The 27289-nt window shown below is 42.4% G+C and overlaps 2 protein-coding genes across 2 annotated transcripts in view; one reads left to right on the forward strand and one right to left on the reverse strand.

The window, feature by feature from the left end:
• Window positions 1–468: 468 nt before the first annotated feature.
• On the forward strand, window positions 469–3814 carry LOC149284872 (pre-rRNA-processing protein TSR2 homolog). Its single transcript, XM_089496193.1, has 5 exons — window positions 469–549; window positions 1509–1599; window positions 2421–2512; window positions 2655–2822; window positions 3674–3814. Exons 1-5 carry the CDS (start codon window positions 469–471, stop codon window positions 3812–3814), a joined length of 573 nt encoding a protein of 190 aa, XP_089352319.1.
• Window positions 3815–8620: 4806 nt separating this feature from the next.
• LOC149284873 (FYVE, RhoGEF and PH domain-containing protein 1-like) overlaps window positions 8621–27289 on the reverse strand; it is a 36766-nt gene continuing 18097 nt past the window's right edge. The window contains exons 2-19 of the mRNA XM_089496034.1: window positions 22521–22578; window positions 20445–20636; window positions 20162–20342; window positions 19541–19991; window positions 18190–18279; window positions 17817–17965; window positions 16764–16920; window positions 15371–15509; window positions 14037–14095; window positions 13792–13938; window positions 13396–13488; window positions 12531–12610; window positions 11580–11610; window positions 10977–11078; window positions 10687–10809; window positions 9698–9856; window positions 9029–9172; window positions 8621–8887 (exon numbers count right to left, since the gene is read on the reverse strand). Coding sequence (XP_089352160.1) covers window positions 8621–8887; window positions 9029–9172; window positions 9698–9856; window positions 10687–10809; window positions 10977–11078; window positions 11580–11610; window positions 12531–12610; window positions 13396–13488; window positions 13792–13938; window positions 14037–14095; window positions 15371–15509; window positions 16764–16920; window positions 17817–17965; window positions 18190–18279; window positions 19541–19991; window positions 20162–20342; window positions 20445–20636; window positions 22521–22578 — 2622 coding nt within the window. The remainder of the gene's footprint in view (window positions 8888–9028; window positions 9173–9697; window positions 9857–10686; window positions 10810–10976; window positions 11079–11579; window positions 11611–12530; window positions 12611–13395; window positions 13489–13791; window positions 13939–14036; window positions 14096–15370; window positions 15510–16763; window positions 16921–17816; window positions 17966–18189; window positions 18280–19540; window positions 19992–20161; window positions 20343–20444; window positions 20637–22520; window positions 22579–27289) is intronic.

A 27289-nucleotide genomic window follows, 5' to 3' on the forward strand; every position in this document is an offset into this window, starting at 1 on the left:
GGTGTGCTGCTGTCAGCGGGCATTTGGCCAATGTCCATATGGTCAGTCTGGGCCCAAGCTCTATCTTAGGGGAAAAGGGGACAATAGCAGGAGTGGCATAAGTGCTGAATAACAAAAATTCTGAATGAAGCTCCCCCCCCCAAAAAAAAAAAATCTAATTGGCCAGTTCTAGCTGCATCCCTCATCTACTTCACCATCAGTCCTAATGGTCTTGGAGCTTACAATCTAGAAGATGTGCATATAATACAAATTTGTTAATAAAAATGTACAGACTGTATTTATTTTCCCCTCAGACTGCACTCATTTTCTATTTATTGTAACTAAAAACGTGAATCTCTAGTAAAAACTTTAACAGAAACTGTCTCAATACAGAAGACACTCCACATGCATCGATGCGATCGGCTTTCGCATCCCAGCCCCAAACTCGGCTTTCCAGCAGGTCACGTGACTCGTGCAGCGAGAGCAGACATGGCGGCGTGCAGCGCGGATTCACGTGGCCTGTTCGGTGAAGCCGTACGGGCGGTGTTGGGAAGCTGGCCGGTGCTGCAGGTGACACACATTGGAATTATAGCGCCCATATGTAACGCGGTGCCAAGATTTGATGTTATAAGAGATGAAATTAAAAAAAATATATAAAACACGTAAAGTGCATTAGTTCCTATATGCGGTGTTTTAGTATCATTTGGTTAAACCAAGTCCCGAAAATATTAGTATTTAGAAAATAAATGACATGTGGTTTCTAGTCTAGTCGATTTATAAAGCTTGTTCCTGGAGCTTCAAGTGTTATAGGGTATCCATACATACCAGGAGAATTGTTCCTTCATAGCTATTAGCGCCACTTCATCATACTGCACGCACGTACGTACGCACGCACGTTACATAGAGCACATATGTATATTTATCAATACATATGTATACATAGAGAATGAGGCTCGAACCATAGTGCCGCACATTAACACAGCATCACTGGTTTTAGACATTCAGGTCTGTTTTGCGCTACCGCCACATTGGATTTTACATTAAAAACTGTTAAAAGATTTCTGACATCTCATTATAGATATTCAGCACTGTGGTTACCAAACCACAAATAATGACAGGTTTATAATTCTATTGAGACAGGTTGTTAGAACTCGTCCCATTAATGTGTCCATCCGTGATCTCTGATCATCTTTAGAATTAACCGGATATTAGGGGGTTAAAATTAGCTTAAACGGCCACTGTGTTCGCTATTTCTTCCCTAGGTCCACTCGAGCTGTCATAGTTGCAGTTAAATTGGGTTAAGTGTAAAATGTGATTCTGAGGAAATCTGAAAAGTGGTCTTATCGCCATAACAACCACTGGAATGTTTGGTCTGCATCATTCCATTATGGTATCTATGGCAATAAAACTCCTTTAAATATTTTTAAATATAACCATTTTCTAGTGGAATTATATGGGGGAACTTGTTTTTTTTTGTGGTGAAGGCATACATAGTTTAAAGAATATTCGTTGTTTTGTTCTGCTTACAGATTGCCGTGGAGAATGGCTTCGGGGGGGTTCATAGCAAAGAAAAGGCAGAGTGGATGGTGGGAGCTGTGGATCAGTATTTTTACACTAATGGTAAGTATCTGTAAATAGTTAATAAATAATAGTTCAACACTTTTTTATTTATGTATTTAAATCATGCAGATATTTTAGGACTGGATCCTGCAAACCCGGCATGGGCATTCAGTCTGCTCCTGGCTCAAGCTCTTCAAATACTCCACGCAGGGACCCATAGATATAATTTGCACAAGATCTGTGCATAAAACACCTACCTGAGGCTCCATTGTGTCACTATATATATATATATATATATATATATATGGGTCAAGGTTTTAATGGCCTTATTAGCATTGCAAAGATCCTGCCAATTGGACTATGTAATCTTTACACTAGAATAACCTTTTTTATATAATTAGTTCTGCAAAAAGATCACGAAGATGAGTCTGCGATTATATTGTGGTCTAGCTCTACCCAGACTGGCTTGACAAATGAAATAGTGCTGGAGGCTATCCGTAAGGTTTTCCATATTTAATGAACGAAGCCCTAGATGACTTTTCTAGGATATCCTCAGTGTATACTCTGGTTGTGTCAACAGACCTCAAAGGCTACTTAACACTGGACTTCGAGGGATGCTGTTGAGTTGAGCTACAGGATCCACAAAAGATATATCCAAGTTTGCATTAATCAAACCTATGGTGATTATTATAAGGTTGCAGGCATTGGTCACCTTGGGCTAGTTCTTGGCTTAATAAGGCCATATTGGGACATTTGGCTCAATAACTCCAAATTGGGACATTATCTAGACTCTTCAGCTGTTTTCAACCTAAACGTAGATCAATTTTTACCAAGTAGTGTTTGTTGAAATGTGTGCCATTTCGTTCTGTGATCTCCCCCAGCTGATCTGGAGCAGTATGAGGTTGAGGAAACCCTCATGGGAATGATGAATGATGAATTTGATACGATTGTTGAAGATGGGAGCCAGTCCTTGGTAAGTAACGAAAGATGTCATTAAGGGACGATAACCCTGTTTAACTCTTTGTTTTATAAAATTTTACACAAGCTACACCTCTGCATCCAATATTCATTCAGTTCTTGTTCCTTGTAATTATTAACCTGTCCGGGATCTCCAGGTAGCTCAACAGCTCTGCGTGTTATTCTTGCAATGCCGGCGAGGAGATACCGCAGCGGTACGGAGCAAGATCGCGCAGCTACATCAAAACAAGTACAATGTCAAAGTCAACGTCCAAGAAGCCAAAGCAAGTGATGAAGAAGAGGAAAGCAGCGAAGATGAAACAGAGGTGAGAACTGGCAAATGTATTAAATATCCTTAGAAAATCATTGCTCATTTAAATCCATCTATATATCATGGTAGTAGAATTGGCCGGTTTTCAATAGTGGCAATGTATTCCCTCCCCGTCGCACCACCTGTCAATCATTCTCCATCTTTTGTACCTGTGCCGGATGGTCAGTGCTGGCTTAAGGTGCCTGCAGGCAGAACAGCCCACCCCTTCATATATGTACATTGCTTTATATTTGTGTTTTTTTAAACTACCATACCTGTATACCTGCCGACTATCTGTTTATCCACCGGCAGAAGTCCCTCTGTCTGCCATAGACCTGCAATCATACCTACTTACTGTCTCTGCTTTCTAAACCATTCCTTGCTTGATACCTGACATTCCTTGAAGAAAAGAGATCTCCCATCCACTATTGCCACAGTGATTGGTTCAGGAAAATAGATTTTTGGCATTCACGTAAAAAAAAACTTTTTTCTGAACTATTCCCACATGGATATCTGATATCTGACATATCCGTCCTGCCCCGGTGATTCATAATAGACCGTCAGCACAAGATAGCATTCAAAGAAACAAACAAAACAAAGTCGCTGTCTGTTTTCTGAACTATGGTCTGGGAGTTTCCTAACAGAGCCATCATGGCTGCCCTCGCAGGAAAGTAGTGGGAAAGTACAGTGTTTTAATAACTTAAAGGATAGAGCCTAATACAATAAAAAATGTAAACAATCATGGGGTAGGTATATTGCTATTCTGAATCTAAAACAAGACCTAGGTCTACTATTTAAAGCAGCCAGACGAATGTTGTCTGCCATTAAAATGTGCTTCTGTGTTTAATTTAATTTGCCTTTTTACAGGACATGGACTGCGAGACAGCTGCCGGTTCTACCGCTACTACTGCTCCCAATTTGGAGACCACTACAGCACATAGTAGTGACCCAAAGGAAGAGGAACAAGAAGTTGACGGATGGACTGTTGTTCGTCGAAAGAAGAAATAAGTTGATTTCATCATGAGCTTCCAGGGACCGACCACTAGGTGACGATGTTTAGCCTAGCACATTAATAATATACGGTGCAGGAGAAGCTGGCGTAAAGGTATTGCGTAAGAGATCATTTTATCCGGTTTGGACACAGGATTCTGTGAGCCCGTGCAGAAGTCAGAAGATTGCCGTTATATTTTATGTTATTTGTTAGTTATAAGTAAGGACTTGGACTTCTTGGTAATCCGCATTTTTACAGAGGATTGTACCCGGCTTTTAAGAATGAATTGCAAAACTTCTCACATAGACAAACTTTACAGTATGCTATCTCATGCTATTACAATACAAAAATCTGCCATGTATGATGGAAACACTTGCCCTTTAGGGTTAAAACAAAGACTGTACAAAGACCGTTGCTCGCTGTATAAAAGAATAATAATAATTAATTTTACGTGGAAATTTTTGTAAAATGTTCTCTACTTGCCAAATCGGGGATACCGATCCTGTCAAAGCAGGATGTGTTCTGAATGCATTATAAATTGGGAATTATGAATAAATTAGGTCATTTAATGTGGTCTATTGTCCACCTGAGATACTCCAAAGAGTATCCAGTCTTCCACAGCAGGGTAAGTGAACTACAGAGTGAGAGAGTGAGAAAGGGGGGAGCGGTAGCTAGTAAAAAAATGGATTAGTAATATTGAAATAAAGAGAATGAGTGGGAGAATGGATAATTAATGTGAGGAGGAATTGTGTGAATGATTTAATGTGTGGATGAATTGTGTGAATGAATAGAGAATGAATAAATTAATGTGTGAATGAATGAGAATGAGTAAATTAATGTGTGGCTCAGTTGCTTGAATGATTTTTGAAAATGCATTAATGAATATGTAAATGATTTGTGTGAATGAGTGAGAGAGATAATGATTGTGTGAATGAAAGAGTTAATTAGTGAGTGACTGTATAAGTATTTGTGTATCATAGATGTATAAGTCATTAGGCGAAAGGCAAAGATGGCACAGCGTGGGCTATTTGGGCACAAAGATGTCTTATGCTGTGCTGTTTGGAGGCAAAGATGGCTCACGCTGGACTGTTTGGGGACAAAGATGGCAATTCTTATGTGTGTAATCTGGGTGCTGGTCAGGTTCTTGAAGTTTGGGATGTTTTTGAAATAACTCATTGCACCTTTGCGCCCTCTAGTGGATCAGTCCTAACACAACACAAAAGAAACAGTACTAAGAGCGGAGTCTGCTAGCCACGGGTACCACAATGATGTAATAAGTGGATTTATGTACCAACGAAATGTGCTTCTCTATAAGCAGCGTTTTGGTCATTTTAACCTGAATTAATAGCAAATATCTGTTGAAATTGTACCTCTGCTATACTGTGCTTTGTTTTAAAGGGGAACATCCACGGTTTTATTATTTCTAATGGCAGATAAAAATTTATTGTGAAAACACTTCTAGGTCCAGCATGTTTTCAGACTTAATTTGTTAACGATGACATATTCTGAAGGGGCATATTGGGATCCCACTTGGATTCCTGAAAGTTTTATTCCTTTTTATTAAATACGATTTGTCTTTTAACCCCTTCTGAAATCCCTGAAGCACATCGCTTCACAACCATTCATTTTTTCCTCATTCACTAAGATAGAGAAAATGACTCTTTCAAAGAAAGGTCAATTTAAAATGTGATTGGCTGCTTGGGTTCTAATTAATGCAAATAAACCATATTTTTTGGCAGTATTATTGGAAATTAGCTAACGGTGAGAACTATTTATGCGATGCTGCGGATGCATTTGTGTCTGGTTTGTGAAACACTTAAAACTAAATGTGGAGCTCACTACTTAAATTATACAGGCAAGAACTTTTCCACCGACAAATAAGCAAATAAAGCTTAGCATATCTGTCATTTTATTCTATCCTCGATGATTTAATCATACAAACCACAGCAATATTTTTCACTTTTTATGATAACAACCTATGGAGCGCCTGCTTTTGTGTCACATGACATTTAGTTGCCCCTGGAAAAAATTAAGAATGATACCTTTTTTTTTTGTTTGTTTTTTGAGTTTTTTTTCATAAAAATAAACACAGTGGAAATAAATAAATAAAAATATAATAAAACAAAAAGTCCTGACATCCCATTCTTCTAGCCCTACATGTAAAAAGTATAACCCCCTCTCCCAATTCATTTCCCCCAAACCCCTTAAAGCCAAAGTATTAAAAACACAACCATATAGGGTACTTTGTAACGGATGGATGTGTCACTTTAGAACATAACAAAAATCTGTATGTGGGGTATGTCTGTAAACAGGGGATGTTGCCGAAGATAAATTGGGTCTTTGTTCATCAGGGGCACCTACTATGTAGAACAAATTGCAAAACAAATGGATTTTTTTTGTAGGTTTTGTATATACTAGCACTCACAATTATTATTTTTGTAATATATATTGTGTATTATAAGTCCTATTTTTTCTTTAAAAAAGGGATATTTGTGTGAGTACATCAAACAGGAAAAAGGGGAATCTTAACTAAACCCACATATAGCTAAATATAAATAACAACATTAATTACAACATTTGGGGTACTAAAACCCCTCAGTTTCAAAGGGGCTAAACTAGTGACATTTCTTGAATATTGACGGTCCTACTTCATGCATTGACCAGAAACATTTAAGACTTCACCCAAAACGCTCACACTCCGCATAACTTCTACAAAGTTGGAAGTTTTAAAAACAAAAGACAGGAGCCAGTGTTTGCCTGCAGTAAACGTTCCGCATTTAATGGACAGATGTTCTCTCCGATACAGAGCTGGAAGAGAAGGGCATTTAATCCAAGTATCTCCAGTGGCCTGCCACTAATATCACGCTCCCACCCTACACCCCACAGAAACTGGAAGCATAGAGGTGCGCAGGACAAGAGCAGAGACAATCTGGGGCAAGATGACACTACAGAACAATCACGGGGCAGAAAGGGCCGGGATACACTACACTCTCTGTTATGGAGTCCAAGGAGAAAACATGGCGACCGGTCACTGGTGGTATTCGGAAAAGCATGAGGAGCGTATCACAGGGCGGGCTTGTTGATACATATGTACACACATCATTAATATCAGCGTCAAGGTCATTCTAGAATTAAGTATCACCCCTGGGTGTTTCGGTCTTGGTGCCGAGTGAACCCACGTTTTTCTGCTGTCACGTAGACGGGTATATGAGGACTGCATGCTCTGCCAACATGCCCAGCGTTAGGAAGCCTCACGTGTGCGCATCATTTTAACCGCATGCCAAACAATGTAAAACTGATTAAAAATAGCTGAAATAATTATTAACGTTAACTTTATGAGCCATGTAAACACGAGGAGAAAAACGGTGATTCCTTCACTCATAAAACTATGGTTAATAACGGTTAAAACGTTACATGGTCACCCAGAACACGAGCTCACTGCAGCGGCATACAAGGTTTTTCATACGGTCCTCTTTTTACTGGATACTCTGATGGTTCTGGCTTCATATACTGGGATTAACATTTCCAACAGCTCATTTGTTTACTGCTCCCTTACCAATGGTAGGTAGTAAACTTAGGTGGGATATTTCTCTAGGGTCTTGGAAGCCAATAGCTATACATGATTTGGGGAGATGGATGGCGACCTTACCCTGATACTGACTGATACTAAAGCAAAAGAAACGTTACATTGTAACATCCATTGAGGGGTATCGGAGCCCTGGGTACAGGCGTGTGGCAGTAAAGTAAGCCTGGCAGCCACGCAAGTGCTGTAAATCCTATGACATAAGTGATACTGTCTTCTTTAACAGAACATAAAAAACTGTCTATATGCCGTTTTCAAGGGACAATTAAAAACTGCTTGTTTCCATGACGATATAAAGTTAGGAATAGTAGGTGGAACAACACCTCGAAAGAACAAGGGCCTGGTCCATGCTGTGGAGTATTATAGGATGGGAAAGTGCTGGGTGATCCAGGTGGTTTTGAAGACCTCGTATAACCAACGACCTGGCGAAGCACAACATTTGATTTCAGGATTGTGAAATATATAGAAAGATAGGTAGATAAGATGTGTTAACCCTTTTAAGAAAGGATAACATATAGACATGTTTTTATGCTCCGATTAGCGGGATGTTTTGGAATTTTAAATACTGAGTTTTAAAAAATATTGCATCCATCTGCAAAAAAAAAATAAAAATATATATATATATATTTTTAAATAGTGTGTGTGTTTTGGCACATTGAGAGATGATTTGGCAGAATGTAACGTACCCTTGAGCGGAGATGGAGCGGGTGGGCATGAAGGTTATAAGGATGTATAAACCTTATTGGGATACACAGGATTCCAAACAGGCAACAGAACAGAACTTTAAAAAAAAAAGGTGTTGCTAAATATTATTAAAATAATTATAATACATAACATATAAAAAAAAAAGTAAGAAAGTGCTGGTGATGGGTTTGAGACGAGGATGAGTTCAGGAAGCATCTATCTTGCGCTGAGGCATTAATAGGTCAGTCCAGCCCAAACAGTCCTCTTTATGTAGGCAACGATGGGACAGTCCAGCCTCATCCCATTCAGGTTACCCAGGGAAAGCTTCTGAGAAAAAAGTTAATTTAGTTTATCAGATGTCCCCGGTTCCATCTAATCCTCCTTTCAGGTGCTTCCCAGAACATGGAAGTACGATGGGTGAGTCCAGCCCTCCCCAGGTGAGGCTGCCATAGCCGAATCCAGCCTCACATATACAATAGTCGTCTGTTGAAGATGAATGTATCAGTTCTAACAACACATCTTATGTTCCTCCAGAAGAGAGAGCTAGAGTTTGTCCTCAAGTGTCACCTAGATATCCACCTGTCCCTTCATGCTCTTCTTCAGACTCAAGTATGAGGGTTTTGGTGTTCAAGTCCTCGCCCCGACCTGCACGTGACAATGCATTCATCCAGCGATGTTGCAAGTCCTCTGTCTCGGGACTGAAATAGAAGCATAGCTGGCTTTGGGTGATTTTGAAGACGTGTCGGCGATCAGAGCGCTCTCCCGGCTCGGTTGGAGTCACCTCGAACCCAATTAGTGGGATGCTGCGTTGCGCTTTCACATCCTGGAAGAGAAGACAGTGAGTGGCGATGCTGGATGGGAAACATCACACTTGAGCAACACTCTACTCTGCTGAGCATGGCCTATGCTCTCTAGAACACCATGGTGTAATAAGACAAACCAGAAACACGTCAGAATTCGTTACCTGAGGAGCCCCGTAGATGTAGAGGACCAAGGGTTCATTCTGTGGGATGACAAACCAGGCCTTGTGCCAACTCTTGATGCCTTTTTCCATATAATGCATGTAACTGCACAGCACGCTGTGCTCTGCTACTACAGACGCCTGTTTCTATAATAAAGACGAGTGTTATTAGGGTGACATACAGTACCTAAACCGGCCAGATTTCAAAACGCAACACATGAAATGGGTCCAATGATGTCAACAGAGCCCCAAGAATCACAAGTGTCTTAAACTCCATTCTGTGCAGAAGAGCTCTTTCAGAAGGAAAGTCACCTAAACGAAGAAGGTAAGCATCCCTGGTGCTTATTTTCAGAAAAGGAACAATCTTCCTTGCCCCAAAAGGTGTGAATTAAAAGGGGATTGTCACTAAATGAGTAGAGACTTAAGGTTGAGTGAGTAGTCCTGTTTGATGCAGTCACACTAGACATGTTTTGTAATCGATGCAGAAGGCTTACAGAATCCCCATGGACATGGTCAGTAGAGAGTTTATGTGACCCCAGCTGTTCTCCTACTTGATTAGGTTTTGCTGGACCTTTCTGATGTCAGGATAATATGTATGTTGGCTTCTCTTAATCACAGACAATTCGCACGGAAGGGATTATTTAAGAGTCACATTATATGTTTGGGACATACCTCTAAGATGGATTTCCTGCGTTGAGGTGTGTGCACGTTGTATACAGGGATGGGGAGAGATCCATGAAGGGCACCGTAACAGTCCATGCACACCCGGTTTGTTCGGTTGTTGTCATAAACCAGCCGAGCTCGGAACTCTGAGCACTTTCCACAAACCACCTGCAACAAAACGGAGCCGTAAGTCAAGACAAAAAATGAATACAGATGTATAGACAGCATGCCAGGCCAGTGAATGCAGTATCTTATAACTAAATTGTATAGGAAATTTCAGATTTGAAACATTTTTCTAGGGGAGGGGGGGATTAAGTATAATTTATCGCTGCAGCTGTTAGTTGAGACGTGCCTTACATACAGTGACCATTAGGTGGCGTCCATGTGTCATAAAATGCTAAAACTACTCCACAGCATGGCAGTGACCACAATAAAAATGGCACCCTTCCAAAATAACACCCAACCACAGCAACATCCCTTCAGTTCTAACCTTATCCCTGATTCTGTTCTTGACAGCGGAGGTAACAGAGATAAGAACCTTGCTGGCACAGGTCTTTTTCTCTCATATGCTTACAGCCACATACCCCGCTCCCTCGCAGATGGTACCCGTCAGAGGGCCGCCCCTGGCCTGGTTTAAAATTAGCCTATACACGGTGCTGCCACAAGCTTTTTCCGCTCACCAGCTTTACATAAAACAAACCTTAAAATTAAGTCATTTTATCTGAGAGCAAGCAAGAAACACACTTCTGTCAACAGGGGGATGCCAAAAAATCCTGAAACCAAATGGTTTCCCCAAGGTGAGAACATGCTAATAGAGGTCTTTTTCTATAGGTTCCACTGCTCTCACAACATATAACACTTAAGTCTGTTGCCCAGGAAGGATCAACAGCAGATCAACAATGAAGCAACCTCTAGAAGCCGACCCATGGGGAGGGCAAACAGATGTGAAAGTTGGTGGGTGCGCAGTGAGGGACCAGGACAAGAAAGCAGGTACTCACATGTCCACAAGCTTTGCAGTGGTGCCTTCTCTTGGTTATGGAGAACGTCTCCTGGCACTTCATGCACATGGTTACCTCCTTCTCCCTGATAGGAGTCGGTGCTCTTCTTCCCAGGTCTGTGTTCTATCATGCAAGAAAGCTATAAGCGCAAACATCTCTCCTAATTTTCCCCAGACCCTATCACACCGCCTATTCCTCCCCGCAAGCTCTTTCACATTTTATGTATGGATCGATAAATATATTATATACACAGTTTCTATTCTTTTTTTTTTTATCATTTCCATAGTTACCGGTGAGTTCGGTGGAGTCTCGTCGTCTTCTCTATGAGAGGAATTGAGCAGTTTATAGGTCTCCATTGTCTGTTCATAACGGCTCATTGTAGCTTCTATAGCCTGAAAATAAAATCATGGATGTGAAGCAGAAGAAAACCCCTCACCATTCTTTTGATAACCGGCATCAAGACATATATATATATATATATATATATATATATATATATATACACACACACACATACATAAAGTCAGAGTTAACACCCCCTTGAAGTTTGTTACAAATTAGTTAAATATCCATCACTTTTCCCAGGGGGTCCTGGTTATCCTGCCAAACTTAGCTCAGCCAAGATGTGACATCATATATATGGTCCTTACGTGGCCAAGAATTTAATGCTGTCAACATTACCGACAACGATGGCCGTGAACGCTGGACCAACATTGACTAATTTATGCATATTTTTCCAGAATACACAAAAATCGAATATTCGCTACTATCAGCGATCCATCGTGCAAATTATATGTAATTAGGATTAGATTTAAAACTAAAAATGATTCTTTTTTTCCAGGAGTTCAAGATTCCTAGGGACGTACTCATCCATGAGTGAATAATCGACTCACCTGAGTCCATTCTTTTTTCTCCTCCTCGGTTCTGAAAAGGAAAAGGAAGACTTTACAGCTTTCTGAAATTTACAGATCATTTCCTATAGATTTATGCAAATGGTCTTTATCCGCAGATCCCATAAATTATACCAGAAAAATATCTGCAAGAACAGGTGACGATAAGTAACCCGAGGTCACGCTGACCCGGCTATTACTCAAGTACAACCTGTTATTACATCAATCCTACGAGGATAGTGGAAGGAACTTTGGGTGTGGATGGAGTGCGAGGTTACCTGAGGCTAGAGAACTGCTTACATCGATTATTATTGAGTCTCTCCAAAGAGTGTCAAACGGTACGTAAAATATGTAATAGTAATTTAGGATTGACTCTATACTAATAATCACATGGCTGTTTTGGAGCAGTGGTGTGTGTATGATTTTCACATATGCCATCTTCCAAACCCATCTCCACTGTCAGTTTTCACTTCCCGTTCTTGCCCAAGTATGAGCCCTGCAAGACCCTTCAGCCCGTGACCTAAATCATCTCAAAACGCAAGTAACGCAGGAGCAGTAAAGTCTGTCCCCCAAAAGAGTGAAGGGGTGATCTCTACTGTCATCAGACCCAAGACAGGGGTATGAACCATGCATTTGTTATAAGGGGCAAAACTGAGTTCTGCAACCTTGATAACTTTGCCACTGGACCTAGAGGTTTGAAAGATAAACTAGGGATGGCTACGAGTCAATGTTCTTGGCTATATATCCATGTTGGTGGCTACATCTCAATGCCCACAGACAAAGTGGGGTCCATTCATGGCTTGGCAGTAGAGACTCCTGAGGTCCTGAAAGCTTATGTAACTTTAAACCTTTTTCTATGTTGGTCCAACAAAAGACAAAAATTTTGCCCTAATATGGATATATCCATTTTTTATCATTTAAAGCACACGGTAACAGGTTGTCTTCCTCAAGTACCTGGCCTGAAGCTCCAGAGACCGCTGCTTCCCAGACACCAAGAAGGTCCTCGACAAGTTGGGGCTACTGCTGTTCTTCAGCTGTTGGGGAAAACAAGAAGGTTATAGGCCGTCAAGAGACCTCCTACTGATTATCAAATGTGACTGGATTCTTTCTGAGCTCCTTTCTTTTCTGCTCTACAAAAAAGGGTAGTAGATACTTGGAAATAGTGCAGGTATGGGCATAAAGCCATATACTAAGCAATTAACAAGTAGACAGATTGTTTTGCCTTTGCAATGTCTCTATGTATTCCTCTATGGTTTGTCTATGCAGTCACGTGCAGTTAATGTTAGCATGTTTTGGCCACGTCTGGCCAGCGCGTAGTGAACTTGTTGGGCATACGCCACGGTAAATACGGGCTTTTGCCCCCGAACCCAAGACTGGCTGACTATACGCCACAACAATCACAGAAAAGAAACCGCCCCGGGGGAAGACAAGTCTGTAATTTTTTAACATAGTTACACACATGACTATAAATCTATTATTACGCAATTATACGACTCCTAAAATACAGATGGTTTGGTAAAACAATCACATTTTTCTTTTAAAAAAAGGCAAAACTCAGTTTCCCCTCCTAAAAACGAACGCTCCAGGAGGAACAGCCCGTCCGCATTCATTAGCATCAATACATTCATCATCGTCCCTGGATTCGTGGTGGCTCAGCTATGTTTAGATAGAAACATAGAATTTGGTGCTAGATAAGAACAATTCGGCCCATCTAATCAGTCCTTGGTCTTAAATTCATGATACATTTTAATGCATGGCACAAAATCAGAAGAAAATGATATTATAGTGAAGACCTCATCCAATGATGCATCGCACTCACCTCCATGCCCTCCACGTCAATCCTGGCGCGTACGCCGTACTTTTGACCAATCAGTCGCAACTTGGGAACACAATATAGGAGCCGGTCATTGAACTGGGGAAAAAAAAAAAAACACAAACATTTGTAAAAAATCAAACATCAACTTTTGGCTGTTGAACCCCTCCTATTTTATGCCAATTTATAACTTTATTATTATTCTCAAGATATATTCTCTGGATTCCGCCATGATAATCCAGTCTTCTACTTCCATAGCCAGCGGGCTGGCAGTTCGATGTTGACGTTGTCATTTTTATTGGCCTGCTATATAAATATCATCTGGCTGGTGTTGCCTACTGGGTTAAAGGTTGCCCGTTTGCCTCTAATTCCCACTATACGTCATGGAGTGGCGTTGCTCACCAGTATAAGGTATCTGTCCTGGGTAGTGCCATTCTTTGCCGACAGCTTAAGTATGTGCCCCTCTTTAATAAGCTCGTTTGTGGGGCTTACAATATCCTCCTCGCCGCCTAGGAGCTCGTAAACTTTCAGGAGCTTGTGCATTCGTTCCTGCGGCAGGGAAAAGGAGCGTTCCATCAGGACGGATGAGATGACGAGAGACAGGCGGAGAAAGATCATAAGAACAACGCCTGAGCGCTCATACTCACCATTTTCTTAATGGCTGCGTTGGAGTGCTCCGCTGCGGTAGCGATCAGATCCAAGGACTCTGCGAGAAGAGAAAGACTGATCAAGCCGGTGGTTCGCGTTTACGAAGTTATCCAATATTCAGAATTCTCCAAGGTTGGCATCTAATAACTCTGGTGTGCCAACTCGTTACATGAGCTTGTGTCGGTGGAAGCTCCCTCCAGTAGACCTAGACCCTCATTTTTTTTTTACATTTGTAGAATTTTTGGGTGTCAGTTACATAACTATGGCGGAGGGCAGTCAGCTATCAAAAACATTTTTTAGCCCCTTCAGGGGCAGAAGGGGTGTCCAGTGGCAGGGGGGCGCTGGAGCTCAGCGTAGGTCCAGGGTCTACTCTTCCTCATCGGTATAAGAAGTAACTCAGAGAGCTCTATATTACAGAATAGTAACCTGTCCTATGTTTAAAAGGGCAAACAGAAGTACCTGCCACCCCCAACTACACCACTAGGACCAGTGGATAATGGAAACCAAGCATAGGGTGCAAACCATTAAATGATGGCCCTCGTTATACGTCATATTTGTATAATTATACACAGGGCCTAACAACAGGTTTTAGCTGCTTGCTCCGCATGAACAATAAATAACAGAAACTGTCAACATAAACACGCATTGTCATAACTCCTCGTTATCGGTTTCTCGTTCCTCTGGTTTGAAGGTCTCTCGAAATTCTGAAAATATTAACCTCTGTCCTGGAGGCATAAATCGGACGGCGACTAATTCAGGTTATCAAACCTTCCTCCACGTACCTCACAAAACTACGACACAATTGCACAATAGGGGTTTCTTCTTCTGCGTTTTCCTCAATAAAATATATTTACAGAAAGTTATGTGTCTAGAGTTCAACGTTCTAATCAACACAGTCAGGGAGTGAGTGTGCGTGCGCGGGCGTTTGTGTGTCTGCTATTAAGATGTCCTGAGCTGCGGTTCATGAGTCAGTCTGGGGAAGCGTACATACAATATATAAACATATATAAATGTACAGTCATTCATAAATAGCAATTTAAAATAAATTGACCCTAAAAAAAAGCACAAAACCAACCTACAATACTTATTTTCCAATAATAAAAGCGTACCCTTACTTGGCACCTCTTCTGGTTGGTAAAATAGTTGAAAAAGACTTTATTTTAGTTTAGTACCGTTGTAAAAAGGGTTTACAGAGTAGTAAATGGGAATTTAACGAATTTTTGGTCCTATCCTAACACCAAAGTGAAGCATTATTCATTATTCTTTAAATTTCACACGACCACCATATCAGTAGATTCCCACCCAAAGCCTCAGCCCCCTCGCCTCCACGTACTCTCCGCGTCTCGCCGGTCCCTGGAATCCTCCGACAGTTTTTGGAGATAATCCTTCAGGAGCAGCTCATATCGGGGAATCCTCTGAACCGGCTCCAGCATGTGGTGCTGTAACGTTAGATTCCCGCAGGCCTCCTCTTTCTTAAATACAAAAAAAGGATCGAGTTCTTTAAGGATGAGGTTCCAAAAACATCTGTTCAACAGTAACGTTCCCCCGACCCTTTAATTAAAAAACAGAAGCAAAACAACAAACGCTCTGCCTACAATGAGATTTTTGCCAACATCGTTTCGTGGTCAGCCCACGTACAATTCCCATTTTTGTTTTCTTTTTACGAATGTACCCAAGGTATATGCCTATATGGTCATACTCGATGTAAATTGGGTGTCAGATAAAATACGTTCACCTTTTTTATTATACTTCCCGTTTCCCATGTTCTAGAATGCCTAATAATATCAACAAGGAGGACCATAGTATTTTTGGTCTTGATAAAGACTCTTTTGGGTCAAAATGTTGGAATCATGTACTTTTTCTTCCATAAATCATGCTTTTTGAGTCTGCATTTAGCATTTTTGATTATCTAATACTGTGAAGCAGGTCTAACATTGCCTAAGGCAACCCATCAGCATCAGGCAATGTTTCCAACCCAGTTATGCCATATACAAGAATTTTGCAATAAGGATGATTGGGGGGGGGTAATTGGCGGTGGGTATTCCTAGGCTGGATCTAATTTAAGCTACGATTCTGCCTCTTTACCCATGTGGGAGAATTTTAATTCGGAATACTATAAATACCAAGAAAATGTGCCAACATACAAAATCAATGACAAAAACAATTCACACAAACATAAAAAAAAAACCAATATAAAATTCACCCTATTGTTTAGAAGTACTGATTTTGTTTTTAAAGTTTGACCCAGTGACTCTAAATAAAATCAAATCTTAGTTTCTATGATGGGAACGCCAGCCCTCACTTAAAGGGTTTGTGGGATGCAGCACCAGCCATCTCCAATCTCGAAAAGAATAAATACTTGCTTCTATCTTCTCTCTAATTAAGCCAAAAAGGTAAGTGTAATTTAAATCATTAGCATCTGAAAGAGAGCCATAGTATTCGTACTGATTATAGAGTTTGAGAAAATAATCGGTCTGTCGGCTCCCCCGTTACAGGGATTGAGAGGAAGTTCAAAGAGTTCTTTATAACAGAGCCAAAAATTCCATTCTTCCTCCCAAATCTCAAGCATCTGGTCATTCTTGGTCATAAAAACAAACTGAGCTATTTGTGTAACCAGTCAGCTATCCGATTTAATGAACCTATACAATCTGTTAGTATATTAGTAGGTTATTTTATGTTAAGCTGCAAAGTCTTATGGGGGGGGGGGGGTGGATCTTAGATCTTACCTGCACCTCCTGTATGATGCTTTTGAACTGAGAGGACCTCTCTGTCCACGTGTTTAATAATTCCATGGCTCGGTCAAAGTTCTTGACGTACTCCCCGTACATTTTGAGAAAAGGAGCCAATTTCTGCAGAATGTCTCCAATTCGAGGGTTACTGTCCCTATGGAGAGAAATAAAAAAAAAATCAAAGCCATATCCAGCATGAGTCTGTGATGAAGTTCTTTGTACAGGCCTTTCCTCCAGGACTGGATTCTGTAGAAGGCCATTGTGATATTAAATCCATGCCATGAAATATACTTCAAGGGTTGATTTCCTACATTTTAGGATCTCAGAATCCCAAGGTTCCTCGTATGTTTGAATTTGGCATATAACCTAAGCACACCTTGCTCCTACAGAGGTGAGAGACTCTGTAAATCATTCATTCACAGAGCAGCTTAAACGTTTCCCCAAGCTGAGCCTCCGTTGCCCTTGGGGGACCTGACTTAGGAACAAAGCTCCAGTGAAACCTGCCAGATCAATCTGGTGGTGCTAGGGAGGGTGGTCAGAGTCTTGTGTTTTGACCTCGGCAGGGTCCTAGATACAGACGGACAACTGAGCTGGAATGAAACCAATAGAACCCTGCAAACTAAAGCGAATTATCCATGATTTCGGGCAGTAATATATATATATATATATAAAACACTTTCAAAAAGATGGTCAGCACTCTAGGTCTTTAAATTGACAATTTCATTTTATTCAAAGTCAAGTCGACGTTTCAGTCATTACTGACTTTCATCAGGACATGAATGACATTGATGTCCTGATGAAAGTCAGTAATGACTGAAACGTCGACTTGACTTTGAATAAAATGAAATTGTCAATTTAAAGACCTAGAGTGCTGACCATCTTTTTGAAAGTGTTTTATATGGAAACTGCTTGGAATATTTGGAATGGTGTGCAATGGACTCTGTGAGTAAATATATATATATATATATATATATATATACACATACACACACACATATACATATACCAGGGCATTGCGAATTAAGCGCTTACACCTCATTCTTCACTTACCACTCCTGCATTCTTTTCTCCAGCTCTGGCAGCAGGAACTTTTGGTGGAAGCAGTATATGGAGCAGATGTTGGAGAAGATGCCCATCACCACTTCCAAGGGGAAGGAACCTTTTGTTCCAGCTTCCTCCAGCAGCCGTGCGCAGAAGACCTGAGGATAGAGCATATGGTGGAAAATGCATCAGGTAAGAAGAGCAGGGTACCAAATTAAACCTCGAACATACCCACCCTCAACATACTCAATTCCCAGAACATATAGTCTATGTGAAGTATGCACACTCATGTAGAGTTTGCTGTGGCTTATAACTATTACAATTCCAGGGCCCTAGGCTGAAGTAAAGGCCGCTCATTGTAACCTAGATACATCTTTCTTACCTGGTCCAGCAAATGTAGCCTGGAAACGTAAGCTTTCTCTGTCTGCAGAAGCTCATTTGCGATGTTATACACTTTCTGTCGAGCTGTGAACTGAGAGCGAGAGAATGACAAAGCGAGAGAATGACAAAGTGAGAAACCCATGTGGGAATTTAGGACAAGATTAGAAAAAAATAAGGTGAAAATATATACACCGGTTTTTAAGAAAAAAACAGTAGAAGAAACACAAATTTCATCCAAGGTAAGTTTTGAATCAATAAGTCAAAAGGCCCCTTGGACTTTGTTGCTATTTCAAGGACAAATATGTTCTGAACATGTGGATTTATGAATTACGTGATCAGTCCACGGAATCACACAGAAGTAAAGTAAGAATGTAACGCCTTGTCTCCTAGATTTATCTTTTTTCAATTAACCAGTGGAAAAATCTTAAATATGCCGGTTTCCGTACAGTATTATTGCTTTAAAAAAAGGTAAATAAAAATGGCTACTTTAAGTAAGCAAGGATGTGCCTTGCGTGTCAGCTATTACACACGAGACAACTCCGTGTTCACTTCCCTTCTCCATGTAAAGGAACCAAAACCACTTTTAGGTTTGCTTCAAGGAAGGTTTAAAGTCCCTCACATCAGTAATACTCTACAATTTACATATAAAACTTTCCTAAACTATTTTACAACAGGCTGGGGGTAACAACCGTGGTCCTTCAAAACACTAATTTCACCTAACTTTTTGTCAATGTAGGGACAGTTTTTAAAGGGTTATAACAGTCACAGATTCCCTTGAAAGAAAGGGGTGAGGAAAATTACACCAAAGAGGATTATACTCTGTTTTGGATACAGAAAGATTATTTGTAAAAAAAAAAAAAAAAAAAAAAAAAAGAGAAATTAAGAAGCGGGGGAAAAACTGGTTAAAGTATATTCTTCAGCTTCGTACATAAAGTTGGTACATCTGTGGATCTCCAATGACTGAGTTTATGCTTTTAAACCAAAAAAAAAGTAAAATATCCCTAAATTGTTATATTGCTAGTAATGTTGTGTCTTCTTTGTTGGGGATAAAAACCATTCAGTGGAAGAAAACAGGAACTCCATGTGGTTTGTGATGAATTAAATGGACTTGCCAGATTTCCTGACAATATAAGGGCTTTCCTGACGCTTATAAGGATCAAGTGGGCCTTACAGCAATGATCAGAAATAAATAAATCTCTACTTTTTAATGAAGATCTTTACAATGGTCCACTTCACTGCTTCAACTTTCCATATTGCTGTGCGATGGTGATAGCTCCTGGCTTTTCTGCTCCGGCCACTCTTAAATGAGTCTGCATTACTAAGGTCATCTAAGCTTAGCGTCCTCATCTTACCTCGCATGGATCCAGCCTCTCAGGAGGTATCTCTCCCTCGTCTCCACTTCCATCTTCCATGTCGCTGTCTCCCTCAGAGTCGCGAGCTGAGCAATTTTTGCTAATAGTATTAGGGGCTTCTGCTTCTTCCCGGCCAACCTCCTCTACTTCCCCAAGGAAACACATCTCCTCGCTGGTAGACGGAGAACTGATGCTGTCAATGCCGCTATCCCGATTCGCAAGTTTCCCCCCGGGGTCCTGTTCCTCTCTTTCTTCGTTATCTCCCCCTCGCAAACCAGTCCTGCGTCTTCTCTCCAAGCTGCCCTGGGTAACCTCTGGCTCGAGCAGATCAAGCAGTTTATGCCCCAGTTCCCCCATACTGTATCCTGGACGTAGCGAGGGAGAAGCATCCAGGTCAGACTGGGAGTCGTGACCAGAGCCAGTTCGTTCAGCTGGAAGAATGATAGGCTCCCTGTAAAATAGGTTAAATACATCAGATATGGCTGATCCATGACAGCATTACTTGTTACATGCATGCGATACTCTGTAATATCCTAGAACACGGCACACCATAACTAGATTCCCTGGTTTTTGGTTCTACAAAGATGCACCGTGCAAACCCTACAAACGCCATCTACACACCTCTCAAATTTCTCTATCAGGGAAGTGACGGCTGAGGGTGTCCCATCCTTGCTGTCTGGCCGTGGCAGAGGTACACGCGCAAGCCTGGGGTCAGCCGGCAGTGGACGTGAAGGAGGTGGGGGGATGTGACCAGGTGGACGAGGTCTTCTCAGGCTCTGCAGGTGCGAAGGTTTTGGGGGAACTGCACATTAAAAAGATGTAGACACAAAATGATCAAAGTGTTCCTTCGAAGTAACGTATGACGTGAAAACATCCGCTCATGTAACACGACACCAACGCTCACCTTCAGGTTTGGTACCAGGGTGGCATCTGGGAGCTGCTGGTTTGGGACTTGCTGGGACCGGATGACTCCCGTTGCAGTCCGAAGAGGTTCCGGGGTCAGATCGGAGCCTTAGGGGCTTTTCTGGGTGTACAGGGATGTGAGCCGGCTCCAGGGAGAGGCTCTTAACCAGAGGTTGAGGCCTCGGTTGGGGACCTGCAGGGAGAGATAAAGGGTTAATTTCCCCATATGATAACACAGAGGTCGTCCAGCTTTTTAAATGCTGAAGCTGCGTAGGCTGTAGGGCCAGACATGATTAAACTAAAAAGGTAATACATTAAAATGCACGGAATTCTTCAAAGCAAAGGCCATCACTTGGACAGCCACGGGCAGTTTAAATCCCCCGTGTTCTGACTTGTATGGAAGTTTTCTTACGCCTACAGCTCACAGCCACGAGGACCACGTGACGCAGATCTTGGTGGTACACAGAAACGTGTGAACTTAACTCTGACACACGCTATAGATTCTCTCCATAGCCATGTGGCTTAAAGCAACTTCCCCAGATTGTGCCATTACCAAGCTAATTACGAACATGTTTGTTCTGGCCTTGGGCCTTTGTGAACATCTGGAGGATAATGTCCCAACTGCACAGTCACAGGGAGACCCGATGGAAAGAAATGTACAGTATGGCGCTGGCGGTCCATGGAATTGGGGGAGTCGAAGGCAATGGGGTGGTGGGGTACGTCTAGTGGAGGAAGGACCGGCAGAGAGGACTCACGGAAAAGTGGTGCGGAGTTAGCGATGGGACTGTGCTTTTGGTGAATGCTATGCCAGGACAAGGATAGGACGCTGATCGAATGCCACTTATTAAAGGGAGATGGGACCCAAGGTAAGCAATAAGTGAAACGCATGACAAAGACTTTGATCCAGATTAGATTAGCGATGTGGCTGATAATCTTAATGAATAACGCAGCGAAATCTATGAAAGAACGTCCAGAGAAATCCTAACTCCAGAGGAGAAAGAGACAGCAGCGAGAGCTTGGAGAAATAACTCTGACAGCGCAAAAAGGAGCAACAATGTGACGGCTCTCGCTGGGCATTGCGAGACGCGACCCGGGCTGCTAAGGCGACGGGCCGTCAAACAAAAGTCAATAATAATAACAAAACAGAATTTCGCTTATTTTGCAGTACAGCTAACTTTACACTCAACAAAGAGCGATATAAAAAATAACAATCGTAACATTTCTTACTGGCAATAAAATAAACGATCTGACCCGGCGCGCCGGATAGTATCTAATATCTAATAGTAATTCTAAGAATAATCTCAGTGTCTCCGGTACGTGAAAGTCCATTGTTTGTCTCTTTAAGGTTACTCCTCCTAAACCACACAACCCTTCCCATAACAAGTACCTGCAAGACAGACAGCGAATCGGACTTAACCCTTCCTCTGCTGGAAAAACACAAAATCAGGAAATCGCTGTAAAAAAACAAAAACGAAACAAAAAAGAAAACCCTGGATTTTTTTCCCCTTTCACTAAATGGGCGTCTTTCGGATGATTTCGGATTTCAATGAATCGATAAACTTTACATATAAATTACAAATAAAAAAAGGGAGATACTCACAAAGCTGTGCACATATTAACACTTTCTATACCAGAGCAATCACCATATACAAAGTGTTAAACCTAGAATATATTTTATATCTGGCATTAAAGAATACAGGGTTAATTAATTCGGGAAACAGTCTAACTACAAGCTTAGACCCCATAGATAAAAACTCTCACCTGTACTACTGGTGGCAAGACATCCTACTCCCACAACTCTCCCTGTAGATCTGTGGCCCCTTGTTACCACTGAGGGGCAAATAGATTGACAAAAGGGGTGTTGGGGGGACAAGTAATACCCCGAGACTGAAATTTAAACCTGCAGCTTCTTAAAAGGTCAGATAAAGACAAGTTTTACATGGTCCATCAGTACGGCTTCTGGCTGACTTAGTAGGATAGGAGTTGTCGTCAGCTAACCAGCCATGGTTACCGATCCGTGTCCTATAGTTTCCCCAACGTACATTGTTTCTTTGTCTCTCAGCCATAACCTACGTACCTGCGCGCCTGCCATACACCTGGAGCCATCTGGCAGGCTCCCGCTCCAGCAGCTGTTTCTGGAAGGGAGGGCGGGGGGGGGGGGGGTGGCAATAACGGTGAAAATATTGGGCTTTCCCAAAAACTATGTGGATGACAAGTCCTCAGCCAGCAAACTGGCGGGAGTCAGCGGCACCGCCGGGCCCTCGCTATGATGTGCGAGCCAGAAGGGCGAGGCACGAGGAAGAACAAAAGGCGATGCCACCCAAAACGGGAAGAGCATGGGACATCTCTGTGTTAACCCATACTATGGCAAGGTATAAGGTTAACCCCTTCTCTGCACAGCACCAACGGATTATTCCTTCCCTGCAGAGCCAAAGCACTTCCCCGTGAATCACTAACAAGTCACTCTTTTGCCTGCCGCCACTTGCGGTGCAGAGCATCAAGGTGTCGTCACGTAATTGCAGAGACTTGCAGAGCATCGCCATGCCCCCCCGCTTCCTTTAAAGCCGTTTGGAAGATCCATTCTGCAGCGTCTCTCTTGCTAGGTCCCCCCTGGTCCGTCTCTAAACCCTGCTGTATCCACACCTCAAAGTTTCATGGACTCACGCTTCTGGTACTCAAAGGGTTAAACACGATCCGGATATTCCAATGCCCGTAAAGGAGGTGTGCGTGTTACACGAGAGTGTGAGATTCAATAGGGGACAGTGATAATTGGGAAGGAGGAGCGCTGACGGTATAACAGAGGCGTGCAAATACGTCAATTCGCTTTCTTTCTGCACCAAGGCTCTGCGTTTAACCCTTTCAGCGAGAAACAGAATACGCAATGTGTTTTTTTTGGCCCCCCCCGAAGGGTTAACCGAAATAGGCCGTTATTATTTCCATACAGAGTGCCAATTATCACACAGGAACCCATTCAAGAATGCGTTAACCCGCGCGGTTCCTGATTGGGGCGGGGGGGCACCTCGCTTGGTGCGGCTCGCTCCCTCGATTCGGAACATGCTGTGGAACGTTGATCACAAGAAAGCCTTACGGCTGATGAACGTATTAATGGGAAGCAGACGCAGCGGTAAGAATTGTAAGTCTGTACGCCAATCAAAAGTTGTTTTCTTTTAAAAAATGGAGAAGTGGTGTGGAAAGTGGCAAAGAATGAAGAAATAAAAGAATCACCTGTCAAGGGGAGAGCCCGGGGAAGGGAGGGGCGGCTGCGCATACCTGAGACATTACCTGTAACGGCAGAACATCTGCCAAGTGACGCACGCCTCGTTGCTCACCTTGGCCCAGCTGTCACACCCAGACCCAAAACACCCACCAGGACCCCCGACCACCAGAAAGCGCTACTCATGTTAGTTACAGGTAAACAGGGAAGAGGACCCCATAAGGCTTCCAGCAGCTATGCACGAGACGCTACAATGTGTTGAGATGGCTGGTCTTTTATAAAAAATATTTGTTACCTAGTAAAAAAAAATTTTCAAACGGACATCATGATGCCTGTGACACCCTCACTAAAGAAGAATACATATTAAAGGTGAAAAAAATAAATAACACACTTATCTGCAGCGGCCCTCCTGTGGCCCCACGCGTCTTACCACTGATTGAGGCACCAGGAAAGCACTTGCAAGCGAAATCAATGGGATCGCTTGCCGTGCATGCGCGCAGGAGCCTGAAGAGACCTGTCTTAGCGTCCGCCGAGCCAGCCCTGTAGCTGAATGGAGGTGAATATATCATGTTCGGCTAAACACATCTCCTGTACACAAACTAGCTGGGGGGGCAGGCCAAAGCATATGGGGGGGGTTCTACAGAATACAAAAGAACATTTAAAGGGACCATGCAGCTATTATATGTATTAAAGTGCGTGTGGTGGCTGGGGGGTCCCTTTAATGAATAGAGTACAGCATTGTGTTTTGGAAGACCCGGGTTAAGATTGTGCTACCCCGGGCCTGGAAAAGAAGCAATCAGTTCGTTTTGATTGTGATTTAAAACAATGCCAGCCGGTTCAATGATGTATTGTGTTTTAATCGTGTCAAAACTCCAAAGGCTTCTCACCACTGGTGGAGTTGGATGGTGCAACACTCAAGCTACAGAAGCTGATTCCATCACTAAAAAGGAGTCCTGCGCCGATGATGAGATAACAGTAAGATCATATTCCGTAAAAGTCAACATTTGCTTCTTGTTGAAGTCCCCCTTTTCATTAGAGATCTCGTTAACCGTAAATGAAAGGGTTCGGGCAACGTTTAGGAGGCATCTCCCACCTTCGCCTTTAGGCGTGCATTGGCCAGGAATAAACAAAGGCCTTTAATTGTGAGGAGGGCCTCCTTTGTATTGTCTTTGGAAGAATGTCCAAAGTAATTATTGGACAGAAGGTCCTACGCTTTGATTCTTCTCCCACCACCTATGGAGGCAGTCCCTTTGACCAGCGCTGCGGAATCTAATGGAGCTTCATACAACAATAAATAATAATAATTACGCTCTTCAAACAGAGCAATGCATTGACCATTCCTCACTCAAACATCTATGAAGAAGATTATGATGGCCAAACATCCTTGGGGAGCCGAGACCCCTGTGCAAGATCCACATTTTGATCACTTAAGTTCCATTCCCCAGACACAGACCCAGCACCTTCCTAATAGATTGTAAGCTCACAGGAGCAGGTCCCTCTTCCCATTCTGTACCAGTATGTCAAATGTAACTTATATATGAATATGTATTTATTCACTGTCCCCTGTTGTAATCTGCTGGCACTCTATGAATACACATGTAATGCATTATAGGGATTATTATTATTTATTGTTTTATATAGCGCCATCATATTCAACAGCGCTGTACAATGGGGATGACATGCAGAGAATACGGCCCATGAAAGAAAGGAATCTGCAACACTATTATTATTATTATTTATATAGTGATTCGCACCAAGGGACTGAGAAAACTAGAATAGAGGTAAATAAGCGGTTAGGAGATCCAGGAACTAAGGAATCCCTCGTAAGATATATATATATGGAAGGTTTATGATTTGAATGGCGTGTTTACATTGTGGATAGAATGCAGAACACCAAAGGTGTCCGGCTAGTTGGGACTTGCAGTTAACTTCCAGCAATAAATGACAAAGCTCTGTTTAACGCTTTATCTGCTGCTTCATGAATCAAAACCAAAAGCGCTCATGAGATACAAGCCCTTTGGCAGCAGATCCCTTGGCCAATGTTTAAATGTCCCTCTTTCCGACCCAAATCTATCTGTCCATTTTTCCTTCCCCTGATGCCCCTCCTTTCTAGGGGCTGGGAATGTTTGCTGGGCATCACCGTGTTCTAAAGCTGCAACAACGTGTTTAGAAACAGCAAAACTTTGTATAATAATAATAATGATAATAAATAAATAGTAACTAAAACGTCTTCCTCAATGACAACTAATAGCTCTGAATAGGTCACAATGTCACATAAAAGTCAGGAAGCCCCCCCCCCCAAAAAGTGTTCCCACTTGGCACATAAAACACCGGGAACTATATATTTAACTCTTTATCTGCCATTTCCATGCAATTATCTTCAAGCATATACACGCCTTGCTATGTTTAATTATTAAGCTACCGGTGTCATCCAGTCTTTGCTTGGCGTTATATCAGTAAGCGGGTTAACAGCCCCTACAGGAGCGAGATATCGCATATCTCATAGGACACAATGAAATGCATAGGGGCAAAGTACATCACAATACTGGTGGTGGGGGGGGGGACTTCCACAGCGAGTGATTAAACTGGCAATATAATTAGGGTAAAGGAGTGTAATTACTCTTCCTTTATGGACCTGCTGGGATCATCCTGGCACTCAGTGTTAATGAGATCTGCATAAAAAGTTCAGTCTCTTTAACACTCTGCACGCCTGAGCCGGCCGGGGTGAAGCTGATTGTTATTTCTGATCAGTGTTTGGGATGCCAGATAATGAGGTGGCACGGTGCCCATTCCGTGGCTTACTCGAGACATTAAACTGTGCCAGGGGGCCCCACTCCACGCATGAACAATATGCCATTAAAACACAGAATTTGGCGGCAGATAAGAACCAGTATTGGCCTCTACCGCTGCTGCTGGGAGGCTGCGCCGCGTAACTACCGCCATTTCAGTAAAGTAAAAATGTCACTGTCCCCGTGGCTCTTTACAGATTGTCTCTCTTACCTCACCCGGTACCAGCAAGGTCTGAAATGCGTTCCTTTGCCTGCTCCACTGCCAATGAATGGGGTTGAAAACAGACAAAAGGTAGATGATCGGCTTCATGACGGAGTGACAGGGTGTACAGGGAGTGCTGTGATGCAGTTTCACTCACTGCCTTTTTTAAATGTTAACCTTTGTCCCCCCCATCATAAAAGAGTCTTTCATTGCACGCACCCCCCCTCCACGTAAGGAAGCCTGTTGTGTGTGTCTGCCTGTCCGCTGACACACGACATCCCTTTTCGCCCGCAGTGACTTGACGTCTGCTTCCCCTGTGGATGGTTCTGAACAGCAGGAAGCCGGCCCTGGCAAGCATGTCACAAACACCGAGCACGTTAAAAAAAAAAGGGGGGCTCAAAAGTCCCCTGTAGATCCGGGACATCCAATGCCCTGATCTGTCCGCTGTTACCATCACACTGCGTGGGACATATCGGTACCAACTGCATAGGGAACCAGCCGCTCAACTGCAACTCCCATCATCCATTACCATAACAAAAACCCCAAGAACTCACCGTTTAGTGAATAAACCCCAATATGTGTTTGTTACACTGGACCAAAGCAAGTTTGGGGCATTCTGGAGAGAATTCACTCCTGCTTAC

The sequence above is a fragment of the Sceloporus occidentalis genome, unplaced genomic scaffold (assembly GCF_023333645.1).
Source record: "Sceloporus occidentalis isolate IW3139 unplaced genomic scaffold, rSceOcc1.0.p SCAF_87, whole genome shotgun sequence".
Lineage (NCBI taxonomy): Eukaryota > Metazoa > Chordata > Lepidosauria > Squamata > Phrynosomatidae > Sceloporus > Sceloporus occidentalis.